This window comes from Cydia amplana, chromosome Z, assembly GCF_948474715.1.
Source record: "Cydia amplana chromosome Z, ilCydAmpl1.1, whole genome shotgun sequence".
Lineage (NCBI taxonomy): Eukaryota > Metazoa > Arthropoda > Insecta > Lepidoptera > Tortricidae > Cydia > Cydia amplana.
The window spans coordinates 25,511,226-25,536,898 of record NC_086096.1 but is presented as its reverse complement, the minus strand read 5'-3'; the positions used below and the strand labels follow the sequence as shown (position 1 = coordinate 25,536,898).

The following is a 25,673-nucleotide window of genomic DNA, read 5'->3' as shown; positions in this document are numbered from 1 at the left end:
AAGTACTCAAAACGTCTGCGAAAATCGTTTCTGCGTTCGCGGCCTCGTGCCGCAATTCGCGCACGAGTGTGGAGGGGACTTTATACCGGGCCATAGAAAATGCGCCCGACTTGCACACGTAAAGGCCCCAGTACACAATGGGCCATCGCCGGCCACTCCAAGGGACGCAGCCATGCGGTAGAATGAGATAGCAATATCACTTGCTCCCTCTAACGCATAAATGCGTTCCTTGGAGTGGCCGGCGATGGCCCATTGTGTACTGGGGCCTTTATATGCATCATGTAAATACATAATCCTAATAAAGAAGTTTGTGAATTCAGCGGTTTGTCAGTACGAGCGATCCGGAACAAGTTATATACAAGTTTTTTATAAAATGCAATCCCGTTCGTGCATGTAGCTCGCGTCTAAAGTTGGTCTAAAGTTTAAACATGGACAAACGAATGCACTTTGTGCAATAAAACCTGTCCAACTTATAGTATTGCCATATCAAATAATACCTTCAACTGACAGCTGTCACTGTCAGTGTCAAAGTTTTCAACTGAATCCCGGTAAAGTGAAGCAAAGTGCCGCGTTTTCTTGATTGTGTTGTTTTGCTATAGTATCTTAATATAATTTGCTAAAACAATCTGACAGAAAAATGCAGGCCTTTCTCAAAACTGGGAAAATATCAGCATCAGCTAAGCCGACGCCGTCGGGCACCAAACCAACAAAGAAGAAACCGCCGGCACCATGGGTCGAGAAATAGTAATGTTTTCTCTATGTACAGTAAAATGTGCTGCCCATTTGTTATGATATTTGCTACATGCTAATATTTTGTATTTCTTCAGCCGTCCAAAAACTATTGAGGACATCGTAGATCAGGGCGAGGTAGTTCAAGTGTTGAGAGAATGCTTGTCGGGCGGTGATCTGCCGCACCTGCTCTTCTACGGGCCGCCGGGCACGGGCAAGACGAGCGCCATCCTGGCGGCGGCGCGGCAGCTGTTCGGCGACATCTCGCGCGACCGCGTCCTGGAGCTGAACGCGTCCGACGAGCGCGGCATACAGGTCATCCGGGACAAGGTCAAGTCATTTGCACAACTCACAGTCAGCGGCACCCGGCCAGAGTAAGGATTATTTGAAATATTAAGTATGTAAGGTGGTATCCACAGTAATTAAGAAAATTGTTTCTAGTATGCACACATAGCTTTTACATATCATTGTAATGTATCAATCTCATATCCTACTTACTACACTTAAAGTAAACAATATGCCAAGAAAAGGGGTATAAATGAGTGATTGTAAGATAACATGGAGTTAATGTTCAAAGTAGTAACAACTTCTGTTTTAAAATCTGTGTATGATCCAGTTTGTTTGTTTGGTTATTTCTCATCATTTTTAGTGCTCCATACAAAGCTTTGTCCATGGTGCGCTTATGGGATCACTTTAATATTGTAAATTGGATGCAAGCTTATTTACCAATGATGTTTGACATAGATAGTTAAAATTTGGGCGAGTTATAGCAACTATTATCTGAAACATACTGTGATTAAGTCAAAGCTGCTTATATTATATCTTAACACATTAGAACAGACAAAAATTTACACCAATTGTACCTGTTTGGTACCCTGGGCATGGCCACATTAATCCTGAGCCCTCAAAAACCATGCTTTTAGCTCCGTGATTTGTATACATGTAGAAAAGTAACAGACGACTTCTGATATAAATAATCTATATATATAAACGTGAATGACCTGACTGACTGACTTAAATCAACGCACAGACCAAACCTCTGGGACTAGAAAGTCCAAATTTGGCAAGTAGGTTCCTTATAAAGTCTAGGGGTCCACTAAAAAGGATTTTTCAAAATTCATCCCCTAAAGGGGTGAAATGGGGGTCCAAAATTAAAAAAACTCTCCTGCGCGTGCGAAGCCGCGGGCAAAAGCTAGTTTTCTATAATTTTAGATAGTAATTGGTGATCCCTGATCTAGATCTTATCTAATTCTAAGCTTTTACTTAAAATAAATCGTTAGTTGAATATCCATCAGACGTTTGGGCATATTTTTGGGACTGGGGCTTGACTCTTAGTGATTAATATATAACATGTAACCCAAGTGTAAAAAATACTCTTGGGTGCACTAGTTAACAAATTTTCGATTCTTATCTTTGCAACAGTTGTAAGTATTAGGGCTTAATTTGTTAACATAATGACTTTGCATAATGACAAAGTGTGTTGGGGTAACTTATTTTTTTAAATATCTCCTTTATTTTAAGGAGGTCTTACAAGGCAACCAATTTCGAGTTAATATCGTTTGAATGGTCAACTAATGATTATTAGTCACTATTTAATCTATTGTTGATCAACAAAAACGTACTTCATTCATATACACTGCATATTATATAACTGTAAATGTGTAAATTATACATTAAACTGTATATTATACAGTTACACGGTTTTATAAACTATATCGGTCTTATCCTGCCACTTCCGTTCCAACTTCCCCCAGTCTTTACATGTAGAAAAAGTATTTTTTTTATTGGTACCATATTACCGGAAATGTTATTGATGGAATAGGGAAGTGTATTACTCGCTTACCCCTTAATATACCATTTTTCAACACACCATTGTATTTTGGTTTTATGTTGGATCCAATACAACACCGGTCATCTCATCATCTATTTTGAATTAGCAAAAGGATAATGACCATGTAGACATGACTCAGAATTAGATCTTGAGTCACCAAGCCCTATCAACAGACTGACATGTTTCGCACTCATTTCGCAGTGATCTAACAATTACCTGTACAATAGAAGATCTGTTGCAACCGGCCATGTGTCTGCTATGTTGATAATTTGTTTTGATTTTCCAGTGGAAGGCCGTGCCCTCCATACAAGCTGGTGATACTGGACGAGGCGGACTCCATGACCACGGCGGCGCAGGCGGCGCTCCGCCGCACCATGGAGCGCGAGACGCGCACTACTCGCTTCTGTCTAATCTGCAACTACGTGTCACGTATCATCCCGCCGATCACGAGTCGCTGCTCCAAGTTCCGATTTAAGCCACTGGCGAGAGAAAATGTTTTAATGAGGTAGCTATACTCGTATAGTCAAAATTGTTAGGTTACACTTCATCACACAAATTATTTATTCGAAACTTGTGTTCTTTATTTCCTTCTATGTTAGGGCCACCCCACACTAGCGTCTGCCGAGCGTCGGCGTCTAGTCAACTCTACGGCTGCTGCTCGACGCAACGTTCGGGCAACTGCGCAGCGACGCTATTTTCCATAGCGCTGACTAGACGCCGATGCTCAAATAACCCTAAAAGGTTGTGAGGATGGGAAATTGGGAATTCGAATTTTCCGGTATAACTGTAACAAATAGTGTGGCTAGTCCGATTTGACGTAATGTATGTAAGTGTAATGTATGTGGTGTTCCAGGCTGCGAGAGATCTGCTCGTCGGAGGGCGTGGAGATCGGGGACGGGTCGGTGCTGGAGCAGGCGGTGGGCACGTGCGAGGGCGACCTGCGCCGCGCGCTCACCGCGCTGCAGTGCTGCCAGCGCCTGCTCGGGGAGGTCACTGCCGAGGGGCTCGTCGAGGTACTTACACCAACGACTGACCATCACTTTCAGTAGCCATTTGTCGCAACAACGTTTCAGCGGTCAGTTAAGGGCCCTTTCTCACGGTGACCACCAGTTCTGCGGTAGCCGGTTTTTACTGATTCCTGCCTAAATCATTCGTGAGTTCACTTCACACTCACTAGTTTGGATCCTGTTCATTTGGGGTAGATCACCTCAAAAACTCAAAATTTGACATAATGTCGTTTTGGTAAATGCTTGTCTATTTTACACTAGTAGCAACCGTCGAGCAAGATCATTTAACATTATTTTTTTAATGAATAGTATGTATTTTATTATTCAATTTTCTCATGTAATTGTTGTGGTGCGTCGTTTAAAGATTGTGAGTCATCAATCGTCATATAATTAGGTAGCTAGAAATCTTAGAACGCATAACTATTATAGGTATTATGCGAGTCATTAGGTTGAGTTAAACACATTCTATTGTTGCAATTTAATAATGGTATTGCTAGAATTCAACAATAGAAATGTTCTTATCTACTGATTTCTATTTAAGTCTTGTTCTGTGGAAATTAACACATGCACATAATAATGTGTAATCTTTATGAATTCTATACAAATACTAAGGTTATTCATGTATTACAGCTTATTTGTAGTCCTCTGAGAATAATTTATTTGTGATGATAATAAATATGTCACAACAAAACCACTATGCATTACTCATTCACTTAAGGCATTACTTTATGGTGTTCTAGCAAATTGAGATTATGTCATTGTTATTATGAAGACGCCACGCCAGGTACCTCAACTATAAATAGTTTAAGGCTCAAGAGCGATAAAATGTTTGCAATAATCTGTTTATAAATGCCAGGGCGTGGTGTTTTTGGTTAATGCGTGTTATTAAAAAACGTCAGGTATGATTTATTTAACCCAATTGTGACATGTTTAACCAAAAGGTTCCACATTGTCCGATGTCGATAAGGTTGATTTAAAATTTAAGCTATGTGGAAATACAATACAATACAATAGCAAATTATCGACAATCGACTAAAAGTACCCTTTTGGTTGAAAATGGCACAATTATTCTACTTTGAAGTTTATACTGTGACTTAAGTTTAGGGCAGTTAATTTGTTTTTATATGGATTTTGCTTTCTAAATAACGTGACTTTACTTGTTTCAGGTGACTGGTTTGGTACCGGAGAAACTAGTCAACGAGTACCTGGCTATCAAGAACTACGGGGAACTGGAACAGTTTGTTGACAAGTTAGTAACCGTCATTTTGTCTTCAATTCACACTTCTATTTATGAAATGACTAGCCTCTGCCCGCGATAAGACTGTAACCCCGCCCTTACCTTCCACACTGTCTCACTAACTTTAGGTTCCATTCCACCTCCTTAGGGGTGATCTAATCAAGTTTGTAATCTATCTATGTGCCAAAATGTAGCAAAGTATCTTCAGCTCCTTTTCCATATTTAATAAACGAACATTTAAAAAACACTTTATAATGTTAGGGTTATAGTTGCAATACTTTACTTATAAAACATAATCCAATGCTGAGGTATAATATGTAGTAGGTCCAAACCTAGATACTTAGGACTCATGACGGAAATTCATATCTAATAGTATTTCGAAGTACACGAATCAGAATTTCGAAGTGTGTTAAGGTTCTTGCCTAAACCCAAGTGTCCCAGACCCAGTGGGATTATACGCCACGTGGGCCCGTGGTGTATTTCCCAGTGTGACGTAGGCTGCTTGTGATTATACAGGTACTGATTGTATGTATGTTTTTCAGTTTCCTAATGGAAGCGTATTCGGCGTCGCAGCTGCTCGAGCAGGCGTCGGCGGCGGTGGTGTGCGCCGGGCACCTGACCAACCGGCAGAAGGTGCGCATCAGCGAGAAGCTGGCGGGGTGCGCGCACCGCCTGCAGGACGGCGGCGCCGAGGCCATGCAGCTCACCGACCTGGGCTGCGCCATCATCATGGCCAACAACGACCCCTGATGCGCATGCGCCCGTCGTGCGCTCCACTCATTCATACTCTGTAACCGTCTCGACTATTTCTTTTATATCTCTTAATACGGGTCGGAATGAATTAAGGTACATTTGAAGCTTATTGGCAGCTCACCGACCTGGGCTGCGCCATCATCATGGCCAACAACGACCCCTGATGCGCATGCGCCCCCCGTGCGCTCCACTCATTCATACTCTGTAACCGTCTCGACTATTTCTTTTATATCTCTTAATACGGGTCGGAATGAATTAAGGTACATTTGAAGCTTATTGGCAGCTCGCCGACCTGGGCTGCGCCATCATCATGGCCAACAGCGACCCCTGATGCGCATGCGCCCCCCGTGCGCTCCACTCATTCATACTCTGTAACCGTCTCGACTATTTCTTTTATATCTCTTAATACGGGTCGGAATGAATTAAGGTACATTTGAAGCTTATTGGCAGCTCGCCGACCTGGGCTGCGCCATCATCATGGCCAACAGCGACCCCTGATGCGCATGCGCCCGTCGTGCGCTCCACTCATTCATACTCTATAACCGTCTCGACTATTTCTTTATAATATATCTCTTAATACGGGTCGGAATGAATTAAGGTACATTTGAAGCTTATTGTAAACTTATGCCTAGCGGTTATTGACATTGCCGAACTACCTAAAGCCATAATATTTGTTACATTGATTGTGACGTGTGTTTTGTGGCCATAAATGAAATTCAGATACCGTTTTGCGTCGGTTTGAAAATTCTTGATATGCGACACGAATAATGTTATATTTTATATGTATATGATACAGGTAGTATAGCAACAGACAGGAATCTATAGTTAGCTGCATGGCATTGGTAATGAGAAAGTGTGGCAATGTCTTCGTTAATGTCAAAGTTTTATAAGAAAATATAACGCTTATTATGACACTCCCTCACTTTGATCTATTCAAACACTTTGTTGGAACAAAGTTTGCTTAGACGGACTCTAACGATGCCAAAACACAAACATTTACGCTGCAGTTATTCTTGCGTTACCTATGAGTTTTTAAATCATTACTTGTTATGTTTAAGTTAAAAGTGTATTTTAATTATTAGCGATATACTTACACAAAATCCTTATCTCAAAATCAATCAATATTTCAAAATAAATATGACAACCTAAATCACGTAAGAATGCAAAAAAAATGTCATCAAAATTATGTAGCTCGAAAGAAATAAACTAATCAGCCGATAATCGCCGTGACGTATATGAATGTAATTCTGGCATATAAACATATGGGTGATGTCTGTATACTAATATTATTATTATTATTTTACCTCTACACAAGAAGTTAGTCTCTATATTCTCTATCTACGATCTATCTGACTATGGCATACGTCTCATGAATTTGGTAGACGGTTTAAATTTTAACAATGTGTATTGTGTATTTCTAAACACTGCCGCTATAACAACAAATATTTTAAATATTAAGGTTCATAATATCGTGCGATCCAACACCGCAACTGAATAGTCAAAATCGTGACAAATGACAGTGCTGTATCATGTTATACATAATATTGATTAATTAGTTACCTATCTTTTGTTTTAAACAACATGAACTAAACGCCAACCTAATTATCGTCTTTAAGAATGTCTGTTTACTATGTGAGAAATAAATTGGAAAACGAGCAATTCTTGTTTATTTATTTATTTGTATATATATATGTATATATATTTCGGGGACCTCGGAAACGGCTCTAACGATTTCGATGAAATTTGCTAGGTATATGGGGGTTTTCGGGGGCGAAACATTGATCTAGCTAGGTCTTATCTCTGGGAAAACGCTAATTTTTGAGTTTTTATATGGTTTCCGAGCAAAGCTCGGTCTCCCAGATATTGTATATTATGACTCAAAAACAAAGGCCTAGCAGGCAGGCTAATTTTCATTTGTGCTAAGTATTTTCCTAGCCTTATGGGCAATAAGAATGGAGCATGAATGGGGCCAGTACAGCGATATGAAAACGCTGTAACGTGATTGGTGGATGAGTTCACATTACGCGCGCGCGGCCGCGCGATTGGTCGCAACTAGTTGCGTTAGACTACACAATTGGCTCGAATTCGTGAGTAACACCGCTGAACTAGTACCATTTTTAGTGCACGTAAGGCCAGTCCTGAGATATATGTCAATGTTTGTATCATTAATAGCCTAACCCGTGACGTACACATTGCCGTAGGTTTAATAACTTGATTTCTAGGGTGTCCGTCAATTGAATGAGGATTACCATCAACTAACGAACTCCGTCGCCGTCGGAGTATCTTCAAAGGTTATCTCGTCTGCACCAGCTGTTTAATTTTTAGTGTTCCGTACCCAAAGGGTAAAAAACGGGACCCTATTACTAAGACTTCGCTGTCCGTCCGTCCGTCTGTCACCAGGCTGTATCTCATGAACCGCGATAGCTAGACAGTTGAAATTTTCACAAATGATGTATCTCTGTTGCCGCTATAACAACAAATACTAAAAATAAAATAAAATAAATATTTAAGGGGGGCTCCCATACAACAAACACGATTTTTTTGCTCTATTTTTGTTGATGGTGCGGAACCCTCCGTGCGCGAGTCCGACTCGCACTTTGGCCGGTTTTTTAATACGACATGAACATTCTTAACGAATACATGTCTAAGAGGAGAGAGAGCATTTAAATAGATAAACTAGGACCTAGATCTTACTGAGAACTCCTGCTAAAACTAATAGTTAAAAGTGGTTTCATAATGTGTTCAACTGATGATACTCTTTTCTGAAGTCGGTACTTTTATTGTTAAAAAATATTATTTGAAATAATTGAATCCCATGACTATTCGTTCCTAATGCAAATGAGAAGTGGGTAGTTTCATAAAATTATTGTCTCTTTAAAAATAAGTTCGTTACACTTACAGGAAGAAGTGTGGTATATTGTTCGAGTTGTGATATTTATTACTGGAGGACTTAAGGTCTTGTTAATGTAAAAGGATGAGTTGTGTTACGAATCACCATTCTGTAAATTCCTACTTTCAAATCGAGCGGGTACTTGGGTAGTTCAATATAATAGTTGTCACTTTTGCTTCTGATAATTGGGTTTGACCACCAAAAATTGTACCGGAGCAAACAGGAAACATTAAATAATAGAAAATGTCAACACACTTGGCATCTATCACAAACTTTTTCTCGCTCATGACGAGAATAACGGGGCCGGAGTCCACGTGGGTATACGAATAACTTATACAACGTATTTTTCGATGTTGTGGTAATTAAGTTGTTAAATACTATTTATTTTATAAATTACCTAATATTAATACCTCTTTGTTAATGCAATCGAGCGCTATTTAAATGTGAATTGAATGCATAGAACTGCAATTAAACTCTGGAATAAATGGGACAAGTGGGTAGTTTAATATTAAAGGTTTTACTTTCAAAATAAGTCCGTTATAGTTGTTGCTTGCCTTATAGCAATAACTAGTAATTATCAGACAGGTGCAACACACCGGCTATATCCGAGTTATACTACGGCCGGTTGCAGGTAATCTCTAATCAATGTCCATGGTGGGTTCTCCCGGAAATGTGTTAGATGGCTATTGTTTAAATCTTGTACCTGTGTAAATGGAATCGAGCAAATCATTCTCACAAATATGTAAATACATTTTCTATTATATCACTTGAAGTTTTACTTTGTTTTATGCAAGTGCACATATTTTCCGTTCAATGGTAGATATCAAATTGATTTAAGATCTGCGAAATTGGCAGATAGGTGAGTAACAACTAAATGTAGAGTTGTAGACTAGGTATCTAATAGATTTAGTGTTTGAAACAACGGTTTTAAATCCATGTTAATTTTATGGGCAGTTGTATGGAGGAAAGAAAATAATGTTCTTGTTGTTATGGAAAAGATAATATCAGGCGGCAGTTGGCGGAGCCCGGGTGCCGCGCTGGCGGTGCACGGTGCGGTGGTGGAGGGAAGCAGGGCGCCCCCCCTACGGGCCAGTTTGCGCGGGCTCGCACGCTATTGGTCCCCAGCGGTCGCCGCTTCCCCACTCGCGGCGGACGCGCAGCGTCTAGATTCTCAGATTTCAAATCTCGACCGTTTATTTCGTATCGAGTCACCGGAGCGTGCGGACGCAGCCACTTACCGGGAGCGGGTCGGGTCACAAGTCTCGTTAAATACTTTGCAACGTGCTGCGGCTCATTTCCATTCGGTTTGGTGATACTACGTGACTTCGCTAACGAAAAGTGCGTGAAGTGCTTCGACGTCGGCAACGAAACTACGGCGGTTATTGAAGAAGTAAATTTCTTTCGATGAGTGGAGGTTTAGTGCATGTTTTTTCACATCATGACTAGATCCACACTCATCAATGGAAGTTGCGATATTCGTCTTATAAAGAGCGAAGAAAGAAGAGTGGGTCGGGAGCCTGTAGCGCGGCGGATCCTGCGAAGAAGACCCGTCATCGGCAGGTACGCCGCCGGAGGTAACGCCGCGCTTACCTGGCGGCGGCGACGTGCCGCCCAAAATTCACCTTTAGATACGCTTCGCAACGCTAAGCTGTTGTTTATTTCTAGCCTATTGGGTTTTTGCTGTACTTTTTATGATGCTGCGGAAGACGAACGTTTTTTTCTTCTCTTTTTATTGACTCATGCTATGTTCATTTAGAAACTATTTGTATGTTGATGTTCATTGTATAAATTGTGTATTTAGCGAAGAGTTTGTAAGAGAACGAGAAGAGTTTAGCTAAATGGCTGCTCGCACCCGGCGCCTCGCCGCGCGAAGGGTGCGATTCTTCGCATACTACGGTAACGTCTGCCCGCTTCTTTTGAGAAAGTCCGTCGGGGTTCGCTGCGCCGGCCGGTGCAGGGGTCACGACCCGGGGCGCCACCTTCAGCCCTCCCCGACTCGCTTCGACCGTACCGTACTACATACATCTGCTTTCCTGTGTTTGTGTGTTCTGTACATTTATGCTTTTTCTATGCTTCTTTAGCGAAATGTCATTGTTTTAGAGGCCTACAGTCAAGGATGGAGAACTAAAGCTACTGCGCTCTCGCGCATTATGGTACCTACCTGCCACATAACATAAGTACCTACCATAATTAGCGTACAGTATGTAACTGAACGAAAAGCAATTACTCAAACCCGTTAGTGTTTAGGTCATACTAAGCAACTTTTACTATGAGACCAACCTCGAATTCGCGAAAAAAAAATTGACTCCCCCATAGGAAATTTCAACATCAGACCAGCAAAATGTATGAAACATCCAAAAAAAATTCCGCGCTTTCGGGGTTGGGGTTGATCCCATAGTAAAAGTTACTCAGAATGGCCTAAACATTAACGGGTTTGAGTAGGTACTTAATTGCTTTTCGATCTGTTACATACTGTATTTTTCACCAGACCAGCTTGTAAAAACTCTTCTTATTCTTCAAAAACTGATGAGAAAGTTGCGTTTTATCTACAAGAGTGGCAAAAGAAAGTAATTTGATACAAATTTTAAGTTGCTTGGTATTCCACCTGTCCAATTTGTTTGTCAAATGTGCATTGCGTCTCACTCTCATTAAGCAAAATGTGAAATGCAAATACACATTGGACAAAGAAATTGGACAGATGGGTCACCCTAATTACTCATGTTGGCTGGTATAATTAATTTAATAACAAACCGGTCAAGTGCGAGTTCGTTTAACTCGCGCAATGGGGGTTCTGTATGTTTAAATTTTCCCATGTAACTATAATCACGCAAGACTTTTGACGAGAAGTAAACTAAGCGTACCTAATTGTGTACAGCGTCATCTATCGGCAAATTGACTAACTACTTTGCGCGACTTGTATGTATGTATGTATGTTGGTTTTTCAGTGATAATTCTTTATCGTGTGAACCGATTTCAACAATTTCAAGTATAATAACAGCCTCAAAGGGGCTTAAATTGCAAATAAAATTAGAAAATGTTATTTTGATAAATAAATAAGTTTTCAAGATAGAGGTGTGATTATATTTTTACCTGTAATATTTATGATAAAGTTCTTATGTAAAAATTTCATAATTGTTCATAGGTAAGGTTAATTTTCTTTCAGAAGTCGATTTTTTTCTGTATGAAAAAACTAAAAATGGTTTTGTAATGTTCAATTCGAGCTCTTTCAAATGATATCCCACTCGACCTAGTAATTAGACTTTGAAATTTTGCCCCCTCTTTATATTGGGCATTTTCCATAAATAATAAAAAGAAAATAAAATAAATCCAATTCCAATGTGGTTGGGTTAGCAATGTTCACAGCTATTCCAAATCTCAAATCAATTAGCTTCATTCAGTAATCCTCGAGATATTTAGCAATGTGACAGACTGACAGAGTCGCACCATTAGGGTTCCTTTTGTACCTTTTTTGTACGGAACCCTAATAAGTGACGATTTTGAATAGGTAATACAAATTTAATGGTACGTAGCATAATTTCGAAAATCAAAGAGCATTTTACGTTCCAAGTATGATTTTATGATTTTTTTACGATAAGCAACTGAAATTTGGGTTTAAATGGATTTGTTATATACAGTTTCCATTTTGATATTTAACACCATATCCACATTCCATAAATAACGAAACTTTTGCCTACATTGTTAATTGAAAGTACCTTCAAGAATTACTACATATAACATTTTATACTTAGTTATGTTTAAAAAAAACATGCATTTTACTTTCCTCGTATTCGAAATGAAAAGTAGAGTTTTAACTCGGGTGAAAGGCATCCTTTCAGCCTCTGAGTATTGGCGCTCTCACTGCGTTCGAGCGCCAATAAACTACCTCGGCAGCAGTGAGTGCCTTTCGTTACTTGGTTAACAATCTACTATGTATAATTAGGTATATATATATTATAGAACCTTAAGTTGAATAACGGTCATATAAGACAACCGCTTAATAATTTGTTGATCTAAATATTCTAAATAATTGAATAAGTACTTAAGAATTTTAAAAGCTCATTAAATATTACTTACCTATAAACTTAGATAGCAATAATCAGTAAGTTTGACTGCGCAGTAGTTTACAGATATAAATAAAAAATATCTGGGAGAAAACATATAAAATCTCAAAAATTACCGTTTGTCCAGAGATAATACTTAGCCTAACTTCGACCTAGATCGATTTTTTGCCCCCGAAAACCCCAATATACCAAATTTCATCGAAATCGTTAGAGCCTTTTCCGAGATCCCCGATATATATAGGTATGTATATATATAAATAAATAAATATGCAAGAATTGCTCGTTTAAAGGTATTAGATTAGATACTTAGATAGATACTACACTTTTGTCTGCTTCAATTTCATGGCAACTTGCCTTCTTTCAAAAACTATGTCATCTCTAACGATTTCACACCACTTCTGTCATTTTTATATTGCTGTTATTAATTTGATCCTGGGCTATAAATTCGAAGTCAGCAAATGGCGGGCATCTTTCTGTGTCACTCTAATTACGCCTTCATTGGAGTAAAAGAGAAAGAACCCCGCAACTTAGGCCCTCTGACCGCACGCGATGAAGTGGAACTTGCGTTGAAGAAATAAGCTATTTATACGACTTTTATGCGTCGATAACTCAACTTAAAGTTGTATAAATATCGTATTTCGCATCGCACCACTACTCTTCCTCTCGAATACGTGTCGTTGTAGTAACTATTTATACGACTAAGGTTCGAATCGGCGACGCATATGCGACGACTTTGCAACTAAATAGGTAGAATACGACCATTACTCAACCCTTTTACGCCCAAATCGCGTCGCATAAAGGTATATTCGACCTTTATACGACCACAAAATCGGGTCATATATTATATATATACCTTTATTCGACAAACTGTTAGTCGTGATTGCCCCCTTGTAGAACAAATAACTATTAATATGTTATGTACTTTTTTACTTTAAAAGTTAAAGCTACATTTTACTTCATAAATGTATTTTTACCTATATTTTTCTAATTAATTTTAAATATTATGTCTAGGTATAATGTATAATCAAGTAAAATACCACGGCAATATCACAAAAGACTCGAGAATAAATTATAAGTATTAAGTGCTGTCCATCAAGAGACGGCGGTGTGTTATTTCTACACGTTTTTTATGCCTCGTAGAGTAGTTTAATAGTGTTCCGGGTAGTGGGTTTAGTGGAACAGGTACCTAAGTACCAGGTACAAAACTTGAAAAGAGGAAAAGCATTGTTTAACGCGACGTTATGTAGTGTTTATTGTTTTATTGAGCTTAACGAAAAAAACATCTAAATATAGGTCAAAAAACCTAGGTAGGTAATACATTCCTTACTCATTCAAGAATTAATAAAGATATCTGAAACAAAGTGTGTGTTAGGTTCCTAATTAGCGTTAAATTTTATTACGTGTTTATAGCATTCATGGAATGCTTAATAATCCCAAACCGTGAAGTTAACAGCCATTTCTGTCATGTTTTACATGGTTTGTGATAATATAGCTGTGCCTAAATGTGTTTTAGGTAATCATAAATGCACGTAATATTATAATGTTACTGAGCATGAATACACTTAGGTGGGTAGTTGACCAACGACTATTTTACGTTTTGGCGGTTGGAGCAGGTAATAAGTATTAAGTACTCGCATTTTAAAATGTACCTCTGGATGCTCTGGATAGCGATAATATCACGCTAAATAAATTCTACACTCTAGTCACGTCCTTTTAGGGCCCTCCACGCAGGTAGGTACAGTTAACGACTTATTACAGCTAGGTAACTATCTAACTATTAGGTATCCAGTTTATTTTAAAATTAATCAAAAGCAAAACGTGAGCGGTCACCTGGTTACCCTTTATGAGAATTCATAACATTGTTATCTGCCTGGTAAAACGTTTTAATAGAAGTAAGTGAGGCCACCGTTCCCAGGTAGCTACATACATTAGGTAGGTACCTATTGTATTGTATGCTCGTGCGCCTGCATGATTTTCGCTTTTTTGTCATAACGTGTAAACAGGGCGTTTCCGCGTTGGGCCGTGCGAACCGAGGGTCGAGGGAACCAGCCGACCTATGGTAAATTTCTTTTGTTTTATAGTAGCATTTCTCTCCCATTCCCACCGCGTGACTGCACCCGCATGCGTTAACGGATTCTAATGCGTTTTAATAAATAATTATCGAACCCTAAAGAAACGGCGCGTCGTGGCATGTAAAAAGAACAGACACCCATTTTCAGACGCGCATTTGTTTGTGAGATGTCTGTGATGATATACTTACACTTAAGAGGGTAGTCCGACATTTTATATTAATTTATACTACTTACTTTGCATGCGTAGAAATGACCCTAACCTACGGAGGTTAGAGTCATTTAAAGTCACCAAATAATATTTATGGAAGTTCGACCCAGCGCCCAACACCCAGATCAGAACCTGGAACAGGTCAAAGAGACATACATTGTGAGTATATACATATTTATATAAATACAATATTATAAGATTGTATGAATTATGGGACTTGGAACTTCAATCGATTTCTCATGGATTCCGTCATCAGTACCTACTGAAAATTGATTAAAACAGGAGCATTGTAATAAGACAACTTCTTCGTATTTTTTATTAAACTATTTTTTTTAATCGGTTTAAAATTATGTCGAGAGTTCCGATGTAAAGAGGGCATAAAAAACAATCAGCCGAGTAACCTCCTCCCTTTGTTTATTAAAAACCGAGCGAACAGTAGGTATTACACCGCTACATTGCCGTACAACATCACGACTTTATTTTGAAAATATTGCGTAGCTACGAGAAAATTCTGCAATACAACGGCAGTAGCTGATTGTCGCCAATTAGTTGTAATAACGACCCTGCGCTTGCGCCGGCCGCGGTCGGGTAACGCTGCTGTAATTGTGCTCGAACAGCCGCGCTGGATTGTGACTGCGTTAACATGATTTATGTGTGAAAACTTTCGAGGCCGGGCCTTTACCGACGACCACAGGTTTTATATTGATGACTATTGAGTGCGATTACGATTTACTAACTGACTCAACATATAGCTACATAGTTTGTTTTATTTCTAGTGTAGGTAGATATCGTATGTTGATAGATATCTATTCATACATCGTACACTTTGTAGCATTATTGTACTAGTGTTATTGCAGAAATCGATAGGCCTATTGTATTTTCAACATTATTCATCTAGGTAATTCTGTATTAAAGAATTAGTATTTATTTACTGTAAGTATGCCCTTAGAATTCTCCGCCACAATTTTTTTTAACCCTTGTAACGCTCAACATTCCAATTTTTAAACCACTCCCTAAGTACGTGGTTAAATATTGAAATCTTTCGTTTGCTCGGGTATCAATATTAGCACGAGCGGTTAAATAACAATTTTGCCCCCTTGTATAACTATCGCGGCGCCCAGCATTTTCCGTTGGAGTATAATTTAAAATGGGTATTGTATACTCAATTACTAAGTCCTGGCAATACGCATGGACCAGCGATAACAGCCTTCCAAAAGCATTTAGATAACTCCGCCTACGAGTTAACATTGCAATGTACCTATAATCTCGTGTTTTAATGACTTGCATGTAGGTATTTCTAATTGAGGTCAGTAAGGTAGATAGTTTTCAAGACTAATATTCACTATAATAGTCCAAAATGGGAGGTATTAGTTTATAAAAAATCCAAATCTACATCAGTATTTGGTAACCTATATCATATTGTTGTTACTTGTGTTTTAATATCTATTAAGTACCCATAGATTTATGTCAGTGAGTGCTTATTATTTACCTATATTCTAGTGTAATTCCTTGTTTCTCTAATTGTTCCTTGTTCCTTGTTTGTCTAATTTCTGATTAGGTACAACTTTTCTATTTTTATTCATATTTAAGTATGTAAAATAAAGTACATAATTTTTATTTCTTTTATTCTTGTAACAAGCGTACAATACAAGCATACATAGACATAAGCATAGAAAAACTTTAGTTAACATCACATATGGTACCTACATTTGAACATACTTAGATCTAATAATGTTATTTAGTCTAAGCATTTGAACATAAAATCTTAGACACTTTTAAAAGTGTGGTACTATACAGCACGTCCACGGATGATTTTATTATTTCTTTTGCGGTACATATTCATTAAAAGAAATGTACTTTTATGTACTTATGTTTTAAAAAAATGTACTCGCACGGTTTTGGCATAGCGACATACAGGTCGTGGTCGTGCTGAGTAGATACTCCCTGGCACGACCACACTATATTTATGGTTAATTTAATGGTCAAATTAATACAAAACAAATGTACTCAAATTGTACTATCTACGAGCACATCAAAATGTGACAGTGGTACTGCAAAAATCGCTGTCATGATTAAAAAAGGTGAACCTAAGGGCTGATTTAGACGGCGCGCGAACTCGCATGCGACTTTCATTACATTGCGGGTTTTGATCGGCTGGTTGAAATGCACGTAACCAACAGTTCGCAATGTAACTAAAATCGCATGAGAGTTCGCGCGCGCGTGATGTCTAAATGTGGGATCATCTATGTAAAGGGACCTTATTGTCGATGGCGTTTACGCCGCACTGCTGAAATCGTACTTTTATTGATGTGCACAATGCACAACAATCGTAATGAACAATAAAAGTACGATTTGAAACGCCCAAATCTTTTGTAATTGTGACGTTATCTATGAAAAGGGACCTTAATGTCGATGGCGCTTCCGCCATTATAAACGATGCTCAGATACCAATACAACGCTGCGCATCGCAGTGCGGCGTAAACGCCATCGACAATAAGGTCCCTTTACATAGGTGATCCCACATTTAGACATCACGCGCGCGCGAACTCTCATGCGATTTTAGTTACATTGCGAACTGTTGGTTACGTGCATTTCAACCAGCCGATCAAAACCCGCAATGTAATGAAAGTCGCATGCGAGTTCGCGCGCCGTCTAAATCAGCCCTTAGGTTCACCTTTTTTAATCATGACAGCGATTTTTGCAGTACCACTGTCACATTTTGATGTGCTTGTAGATAGTACAATTTGAGTACATTTGTTTTGTATTCATTTGACCATTAAATTAACCATAAATATAGTGTGGTTGTGCCAGGGAGTATCTACTCAGCACGACCACGACCTGTATGTCGCTATGCCAAAACCGTGCGAGTACATTTTTTAAAAACATAAGTACATAAAAGTACATTTCTTTTCATGAATATGTACCGCAAAAGAAATAATAAAATCATCCGTGGACGTGCTGTATAGTACCACACTTTTAAAAACAAATTAAGTTTATGTTTACATATAAACAAAACAATTTAACGTGATGTTAAAAAGGGGCTCGACTCAGCATGATGTTGCAGTAAAATTAACTGCAACGCTGGTTTTCAGTCGGACCCTAATAAGCGTTCCTACAACGACCACCCGTTCCGTCCTGGGTATCTAGAGGTATGTTCGGTTTGTAATAATATGCATCAGCTACCCTCTTGCAGATTCTGGCGATGAACCCAGCCCCGCCTGAACCCCCTTAACGGCGAAATGAAAATAGGTACATACTCGTATTCAAGCATCTTGATTACTTAGATTTGCTGTGTCCGTTCGGCGTCAGCAAATCAAAGAATTTCAAGAGCCGCCCAGCAATAGTGCAACGCCTTCACCCCGAAGGAGCGAAGCGAGACCTACCTATCTCGGATCCTGTTTACACGTATACGAATCCAATTTTCTTTGAAGGCGGTCTGCAATCTACAATCATTATTTTTGCAAAGACAAATCCATTTCTGCGGTACGTGACTCTGAGGTAATGAGAGCTAATGGCGGCGGAGCTGTCATTATTACCCGGGCCGGTCGTTGCGCGCTGCGCGCACGGCGAACCCGAGCCTGTCTGCATCATACGAGTAGGTACGCGTTCTGCAGCTCGCAGTAAAACACTTTGAGCAGGTAAGTACTTTAAATCTGATTTTATTCAAAACAAACCGCCTAATTTTTATTGACCTTGGTCAAGACGAGTCATAGCAATGGAAAACATTTTTTGCTTTAAGCAATAACTAACCACTGTCATCAAACGTTTTTATGCAATGACGCGACCTAGCAATAGAGCTAGGAACAATATTTGCATTCGCCATCAGATATATCGGAGCGGACACAGTGTTCGCAAATATCTGAACACGCCTCTATTCTCAAAGCGTTAGAAGAAAGCTTGTGATGTTGCAATGCAACACGACACGCACCACAATTCCCCCGTACCCGTTCGGTTTCAATGTTTCTTCTAACTTTCATTTCATTTATTTTATGCAAAAACCATGGTTATAATAAGGTGTTACATAAACATTTGGTACATGGTCGCCCTGCAAGGGCGTAGCACTGTCTTAAAAACTAGTTTAAAACTAAGAAATTTAATTATACCTACAAAACACGACCATTTTTAAAATTGGTAGTTGTAGTAGAAATATAACAATAATAAACAATTCATAATAAATATAGAATATTGGTGATTTATCGTCAAGAAATAATTATAGTAGATTAGAATCCGATCAAAAACATTACATGTAAAAAGGTGCAAGTCTCGCAACGCTTTTACTACAAAAAAGTTTTGAGATGTAATGTGAAACCAAGTCGGTTATTTTAATCAGTGACAGGGGGTGTTAAAACCGTATCAATAAGATATCTTTTATTTGTAATATGTATAATGACTTGGCCATCGCACGGTTGCATAATGTCAAAAGGATCATCGTCACTAAAAAAATAACAAAACAAATATATTTTCCTTATTTGTGTTCGTCTATTAAAAATAATTCTAATTGAACATAACACTAGCGCTAATTGCAGTTTGAGCATTACACATATTTACGAGTACGGTACGAGTAAAGCATTATGTGCGATTGCCAAGTCATTATATGTATTACAAATTAAAGATATCTTATTGATACGGTTTTAACACCCCCTGGCACTGATTAAAATAACCGACTTGGTTTCACATTACATCTCAAAACTTTTTTGTAGTAAAAGCGTTGCGAGACTTGCACCTTTTTACATGTAATGTTTTTGATCGGATCTCATCTCTTTTTGTAGGCAGTCTTTCTTTTCGGGTACTCATACCCATACTATGTATACACATATCATAACTAAACATATCTTCATTCATACTCACATCGTACATCGTAGTGTACCTTTATTTACCTACTATTTGTAGGAACTGCAACAGTAACTTTGTAATATCATATATTTATATGGGATTACAAACTTACTTATGCAGTTCTTAGATCTTTAAAACGTGACTGATATTGCAATATTTTTAGGTTTTCCCTTTATGTGGCCATTAATCCCTAACTCTGTACCAAATTTCAGCTCTCTGAGTTTATGGGAAGTACTAGTTCTATTCTGATGATCATGAGTGAGTGAGTGTCATAAATGCGAAACTTTGCTTTCGCTTAACTTCGGAACTAGGTAAATGACCTACAGACTTGAAATTTTGGATTTTAAGTATGTGATTATAGCTTACTGGATGACGAAAATTTCTGCGTTCTGGTCTTATGCAGAGGTTCTCAAATAGGGGCCTGAAAATGCGGCGAAATGGTTCCAGTAAAGGATGGTACGGCAGTGTTTGCTTTGCGCTCGACTTGGCGGGGGCACTGCCGTGCCCCCAGATTATAATAATAAAATTATAGCCTGACCAGTAATATATGATAATTGTCAAGAGGGCGCTGTTATTCTCATGTATAGGGTGACAATTCAGTGTAGTATGAAAAAAATAGTTCCAGTGAAATTCCGCAACATGGCGCACCCTCAATAGATCCTGGTTCACCTATAGTTAAATGTCAAGTCGTTACAGTTATAGTTTGTTAAATTATCATCAAAATACTCAGTTATGGTATAATAACATTTTGAGACAAGTAATTGTTTTAGACGTCTTATGAAGGTAAAGTCTAGTTCTTCGTTTCTAAGTACGTCTGGTAATTTATTGAAAAATTTTATTGCCATGACGTATGTGCTTTTTTAATGCATTTTCAAATTTGATGAGGGCAGCATAAGCATGTTTCTGTGAATTCTGTGTCTAACTGAGTGAGCTCTAGACAAAACCTTTTCTCGTTTTTTAATCATACTAATATTTTTTCTAATGAACTTACGTATTTCTAGAATATAAATTCCTGCTAGAGTCAATAAATTGTGCTTCTGCTTCAGTCGTATGACTGTACATAATATTTCTGATGTGTTTCTCACACGTTCCGTATCTATAATATCTAAACATAGTTAGACCCGCAGCAGCGAGGAAAAACTGCCTATATACCTAGGTATTTGACATTCATTTAGATCTCAATTAAGTTTGTGGTCGCTGAAGTTAACGTTTGATATTAACTTTCAGATTTACTTTCTTATTTTGGTTTTGAGAGATAACAGATTTTGGTAACTGATGAATATACTTTAGTAAAGTAAAGTTTAAGGACCTATCCTTCTTAAAGCCAAAGTTTGAGTTTTCTTTCTGGAAGTTGCCATGCTCCAGTCTCAACTCGTATTGCAATACAGTGGGACTGCCAACATCTCCATCTCTAGATCTCTACGGTACCATGCCGCGGGAGAGAGCCTATTTTAGTGTATTAATTGATTAGTGGCGTTTTTTTTATATGTAACTACCTATAACAAATGTATGGCACCCAAGTACATTCACAATCTTAGCATATCAGCCATGCTAAAGGCATTTAGCGCACGTCTGTCGCTCTAGCAGTCTAAACGAGAATTATACTGACTGAAATACCTTTAAAAGCGGTTGTCCTTAATTTTTAATCGAACAAGCGTTAAAGGCCGATTGGTTGACGTATTCAATTGAACGGATTAATTGGTAGACACAGAGTGGAGTACGTACAGCTACATGCACATGCAGTAGGTACGTAATTGTGTGTGAACACGTGTAACTGACTGCGTACCTACGTATTAGTGCAACGTAATACCCAAGTGCATGATTTACAAAATGAATTGGATCCTTAATTCGATTGCAATGTGATGGAGTAATATGATTTGGAATATAACATTGGAATTTTGGAGAGCACAAGAAGAACACATTACAATATCAATGATCAGTGAAGAAGAGAGGGCTGTTTAAATTTGTAATGTACTTAGTACAAATTTTAAACATCAATTTTTTTTCTAGCCTTGTATTATATTTAGAATTTTTTGACTCATGTTCTAAAAACTGCACTAATAGCTACCTCTCTCTGGGTAAGTAAATTATGTTATATTAATGTTTCCTGTTTTTTTTAAACTAGGTAAGAGTTGGTGGAAGATTCGTATGCATTATAAAGAATACTTAAGGAAGGTATGCCTAACCAAAGAGTGCTGGAGGACTGACTAAGTTTTCACAATGCAGTAAAATCTCAGGAAATTGTTATAACGCAATATAATGGCAGGCTGTAGATATATAGTGGCTGGCGTGTAATCGCAGTCATATAAGCGACAATTTTATCGTTGCGTAACCGAACCGGCGGGTTGGCAATAAATTGCGAACCATGGTGCGTATCGCCGTTGTCGTGTTCACGGCGTTTCATTCAGCCGGACGGAGGACGTCAACCCGCCGCCGCCTGCCTCAGCTTTAGCCCCTGATGTACCTACTCTTATTATCAATGGTTTTGCAAACGAAAGGCGACTTGAGTTCTTAGCCGACTACGTGAACCTTAAACCAGTAAAACCACGCTCGTGATAGCAAAACTTCTTTATCAGGTTCATCCAAGTAATCAACTCGCCCAAGCTCTACAAGCATAATTTGGTATGACAGTGACACCTTAGCTTTGATACATTTATACATATACACTCCCATCTTTTTATACGATGCCTACCGAATATGAACCTTGTTTGGCACTATGCAGGCTAACTATATATTACAATAAGGCAAAATTATTCTTCTGAAGAAAAATATCTAGGATTGATTTTGGATAGTAATCTCACATGGAAACCTCACATTGCTAAAATGCGATCAAAGTTATCATCCCTATTGGGATCACTTCGTGGTATTGTAAAATGTCTTCCGCGCCAAATTAGATATAATATTTATAATTCACTTGTCAAATCTCATCTGGATCATTTAATTGAATTATGGTGACACGCTGCGAGAACGACTCTAAAGGATCTTCAAGTGATACAAAATAAGATTATTAAGGTACTTTTCCACTACGATTTCCTGACACCTACTAAACAAGTATATGCGGAAACTAAGATCCTATCTCTTAATCAAATATATAACTTTAAGACATGCATGTTAATAAGAAAGATAATTAAAAAACAGATTCACTGTGAAACTGTATTTTTCACTAACAGAGAAAAAGGACGATGTAGACTTCGCAACGCAGACCATCTAGTATATACAGTTTCCCCGCACTAAAAATTTTGGCACCAAAAATATAAAGTTTGAAGGGGCACGGATCTATAATAAGATACCAAAACATATAAAAGAATCTCACACCATGAGCATTTTTAAAACTAACCTAAAAACTTATATTGTGAATAACATCCCTATAATCCAAACCTAAATACGGCCCTGGCGAGTTACCGCTGACCACTAACTCAGTGCAGTTGGGCAGCGGTGCGCGTATGAATTTAACTTAAGTATGTATTTTAACTTACTTCTACCCTCTGAACTGTGACTTAACACAACTTTTGGTAATTTGTTATTGTTACTTCCGATACTTGTATATACTTTGTAAATTGAATCAAATTGTCGCTCACGGGCGCAAACTAACATAGAATAATATAATAAATTAGTGCATGTATCTCATTAAGTGAAATGTAAATTTCTTTTGAGATCAATAAAATTCTTTAACCACAAAATTAGATTAAATAAGAGATTGGTTATTTATTTTAGAGCGTGTGATCTCCCACAATCCGTTATTAGTTTCGAGGGCAATACGCGCGCTTTTGTCTCTATAGCACTCTCTACCTTCACAAATGCTCATAGCAAGTATTTATTGCATTAAAGATTACTATAGTGAAGTTTAATTTCAACGCGAGGGTATTTAATGGTAATAATTAGTTTACTTTGAAGCATGTAGCTTAAAAAACCGCCCGAAGAGTATGTCGGACCATGCTCATCAGTGTAGGATTCCGTAGTTACCCGTGTTTCAACTTTCAATTTCACAAAAACCAAAAGGCCCGGGAAAGGACGAAGTCGAGGGCAGAATATAGTATATTATAATTATAAATGCGAAAGTAACTCTGTCTGTCTCTGTTACCTTTCACGCTCAAACCATCACTGAACAGATTTAGATCAATAGATTGGAGATAGATTAAGGCCCGGGGAAGGACGTAGGGGTAAGTAGTATTTATTTTTATCAATCAAGAAGTCGCGTGCAGAAGTGAGTACCAATAAATATAAACATTACTTAAACTAAGTACCTACGTGTAAGTATGAAGTTACATACCTGGGGTAGGGTAGGTATTACCCTAGAGCAAGCGTCACGCGGGGTGCTGGATGGCATACGTCACATACAAACACATCGCGTCATTCGCGACCGATTTGTGAGGAGAGCGCCGTGATTGCGCACCAGATAATTCCGAGAATCGAGGATAGTTATTTATTGCGAACCTCGTCACAGCTGCGCCGCCGATCCGCCTACCCTACCTACAGTACCTACCTCGCAAATCAATCATCAGACAGACCTCTGCCATTTTAAGTCATGTGTGTACTTAGATATGTACCTACTTGTGGAGCATAGTCAAACAAAGTAGGCAAATAACTTGACCGGTAACTATTTATAATACCCTACTATTAATTACCAAACTAGTGTGTAAGTATTGATAACTAAATTCAGGTTGAGATTAGGTTGTGGTACTTTACGGTACCTATTGATTGGGTGCTGTACCTATACATATATATATGCGTAAGTATAGGAAAAACGTATACCTAGGTTTACTTACCCGAAGCATGACAACCGGAACTTTAAATATTACTAAGGTACCGTAAAACGGGGTGAGTAGGTTTCGAGGGGAGAGGTGGGTTATGAATGGGGAGAGAAGGTTTGAGAGGGGGGTGAGAAGGGATTTTAAGGCTACTGCTACAAAAATAATGTATTCCAATTTAAAATGGAGCTATAGTAATACGCATAATAAAAAAAAAACGATCCAACAATCTTCCAAAATCACCTTTCTATGAAAACCCCTCTCACCCCAAATACGAGGCACTACGGGGTGAGGTGGGTTTTCCTCTTTATCGTCAAAGTTATGAAATGGAACTACCCAAAATAAAATAAAAACTAAAATACAAACGTCCGGAACACTTATTATATACACCATTCAGTTTTTATATGTAAAAATAAAATGTTATCGAGGGTTGAATTTCAGTTTTGACCCTACTCACCCCATTTTACGGTACTTACTCTATATATGTATACCATTATGGTCCAACTCTGTCAAACTCTGGAGTTAGTTGCATTCAAATTTACAGGTTAATTAGAATAGTGAGTATAATACCAGGGTCCCTATTCGACATGTACAACTGTCAGATTTCGCGTCCACTTCAATTAAACAGATGAATGAATCGCATGTTCATCAAGTGCGGATAATATCATTTTCACCTCAGCAGCTCGAACAAGGGTACTTTGATTCTTAAAAATAGTGAGCAGAATCGCATTTTGCTCACCGAGTGAGACAAAATGACATTCAAGTGACCTTTATAGTCAAATGGCATTTCAACGTGCGGGGTCTAATAAAAGTTCGAAATACTTGGGTTCTATTATCTCTGTCCCTTTCACACTGTTAGCAAAAAGAAACAGACAGAAAAAGTTAAAACGACATTCAACGGTATATTCACGGTTTATAATAGACCCCCGAAAAACTTCAGACCGCATCGTTCCAAACCACGTACGAGTATGAATTCTTAATAATTAATTAATAAAAATAAAGTTTAAGATTTGATAAAAACTGATAAAATACTATATTTTAGGTATTTTATTGTACAATTAAAATAATGAACTAAAAAATATACAGATCTTCACGCAAAATTAATTATTTTACTCTTAAGAATTTCTACCATAGTTGACAAATAGTACGTATCCGCAATTCGGACCGTATCTTACAAAGATTTTTTTTACAAAAAAGTTGTCGATTGAAGTGTCAGTTAATGTTTGTTATTTCTATATTATTTTACTGGAATTTATTATTACGTTTTGTTTTTGTGTTCCATTGCGGTAATTAAACTTAATTGT

The 25,673-nt window shown here is 38.2% G+C and overlaps 2 protein-coding genes across 2 annotated transcripts in view; both read left to right on the top strand.

Moving 5' to 3' along the window:
• The window catches only part of LOC134661674 (GTPase-activating protein), a 360,962-nt gene that overhangs the window by 308,472 nt on the left and 26,817 nt on the right, over window positions 1–25,673 (top strand). The window lies entirely within an intron of this gene.
• LOC134661677 (replication factor C subunit 4) lies at window positions 543–5,611 on the top strand. The gene is made up of 6 exons (XM_063517834.1): window positions 543–744; window positions 828–1,103; window positions 2,847–3,065; window positions 3,414–3,573; window positions 4,734–4,816; window positions 5,347–5,611. Exons 1-6 carry the CDS (start codon window positions 638–640, stop codon window positions 5,552–5,554), a joined length of 1,053 nt encoding a protein of 350 aa, XP_063373904.1. The 5' UTR covers window positions 543–637; the 3' UTR covers window positions 5,555–5,611.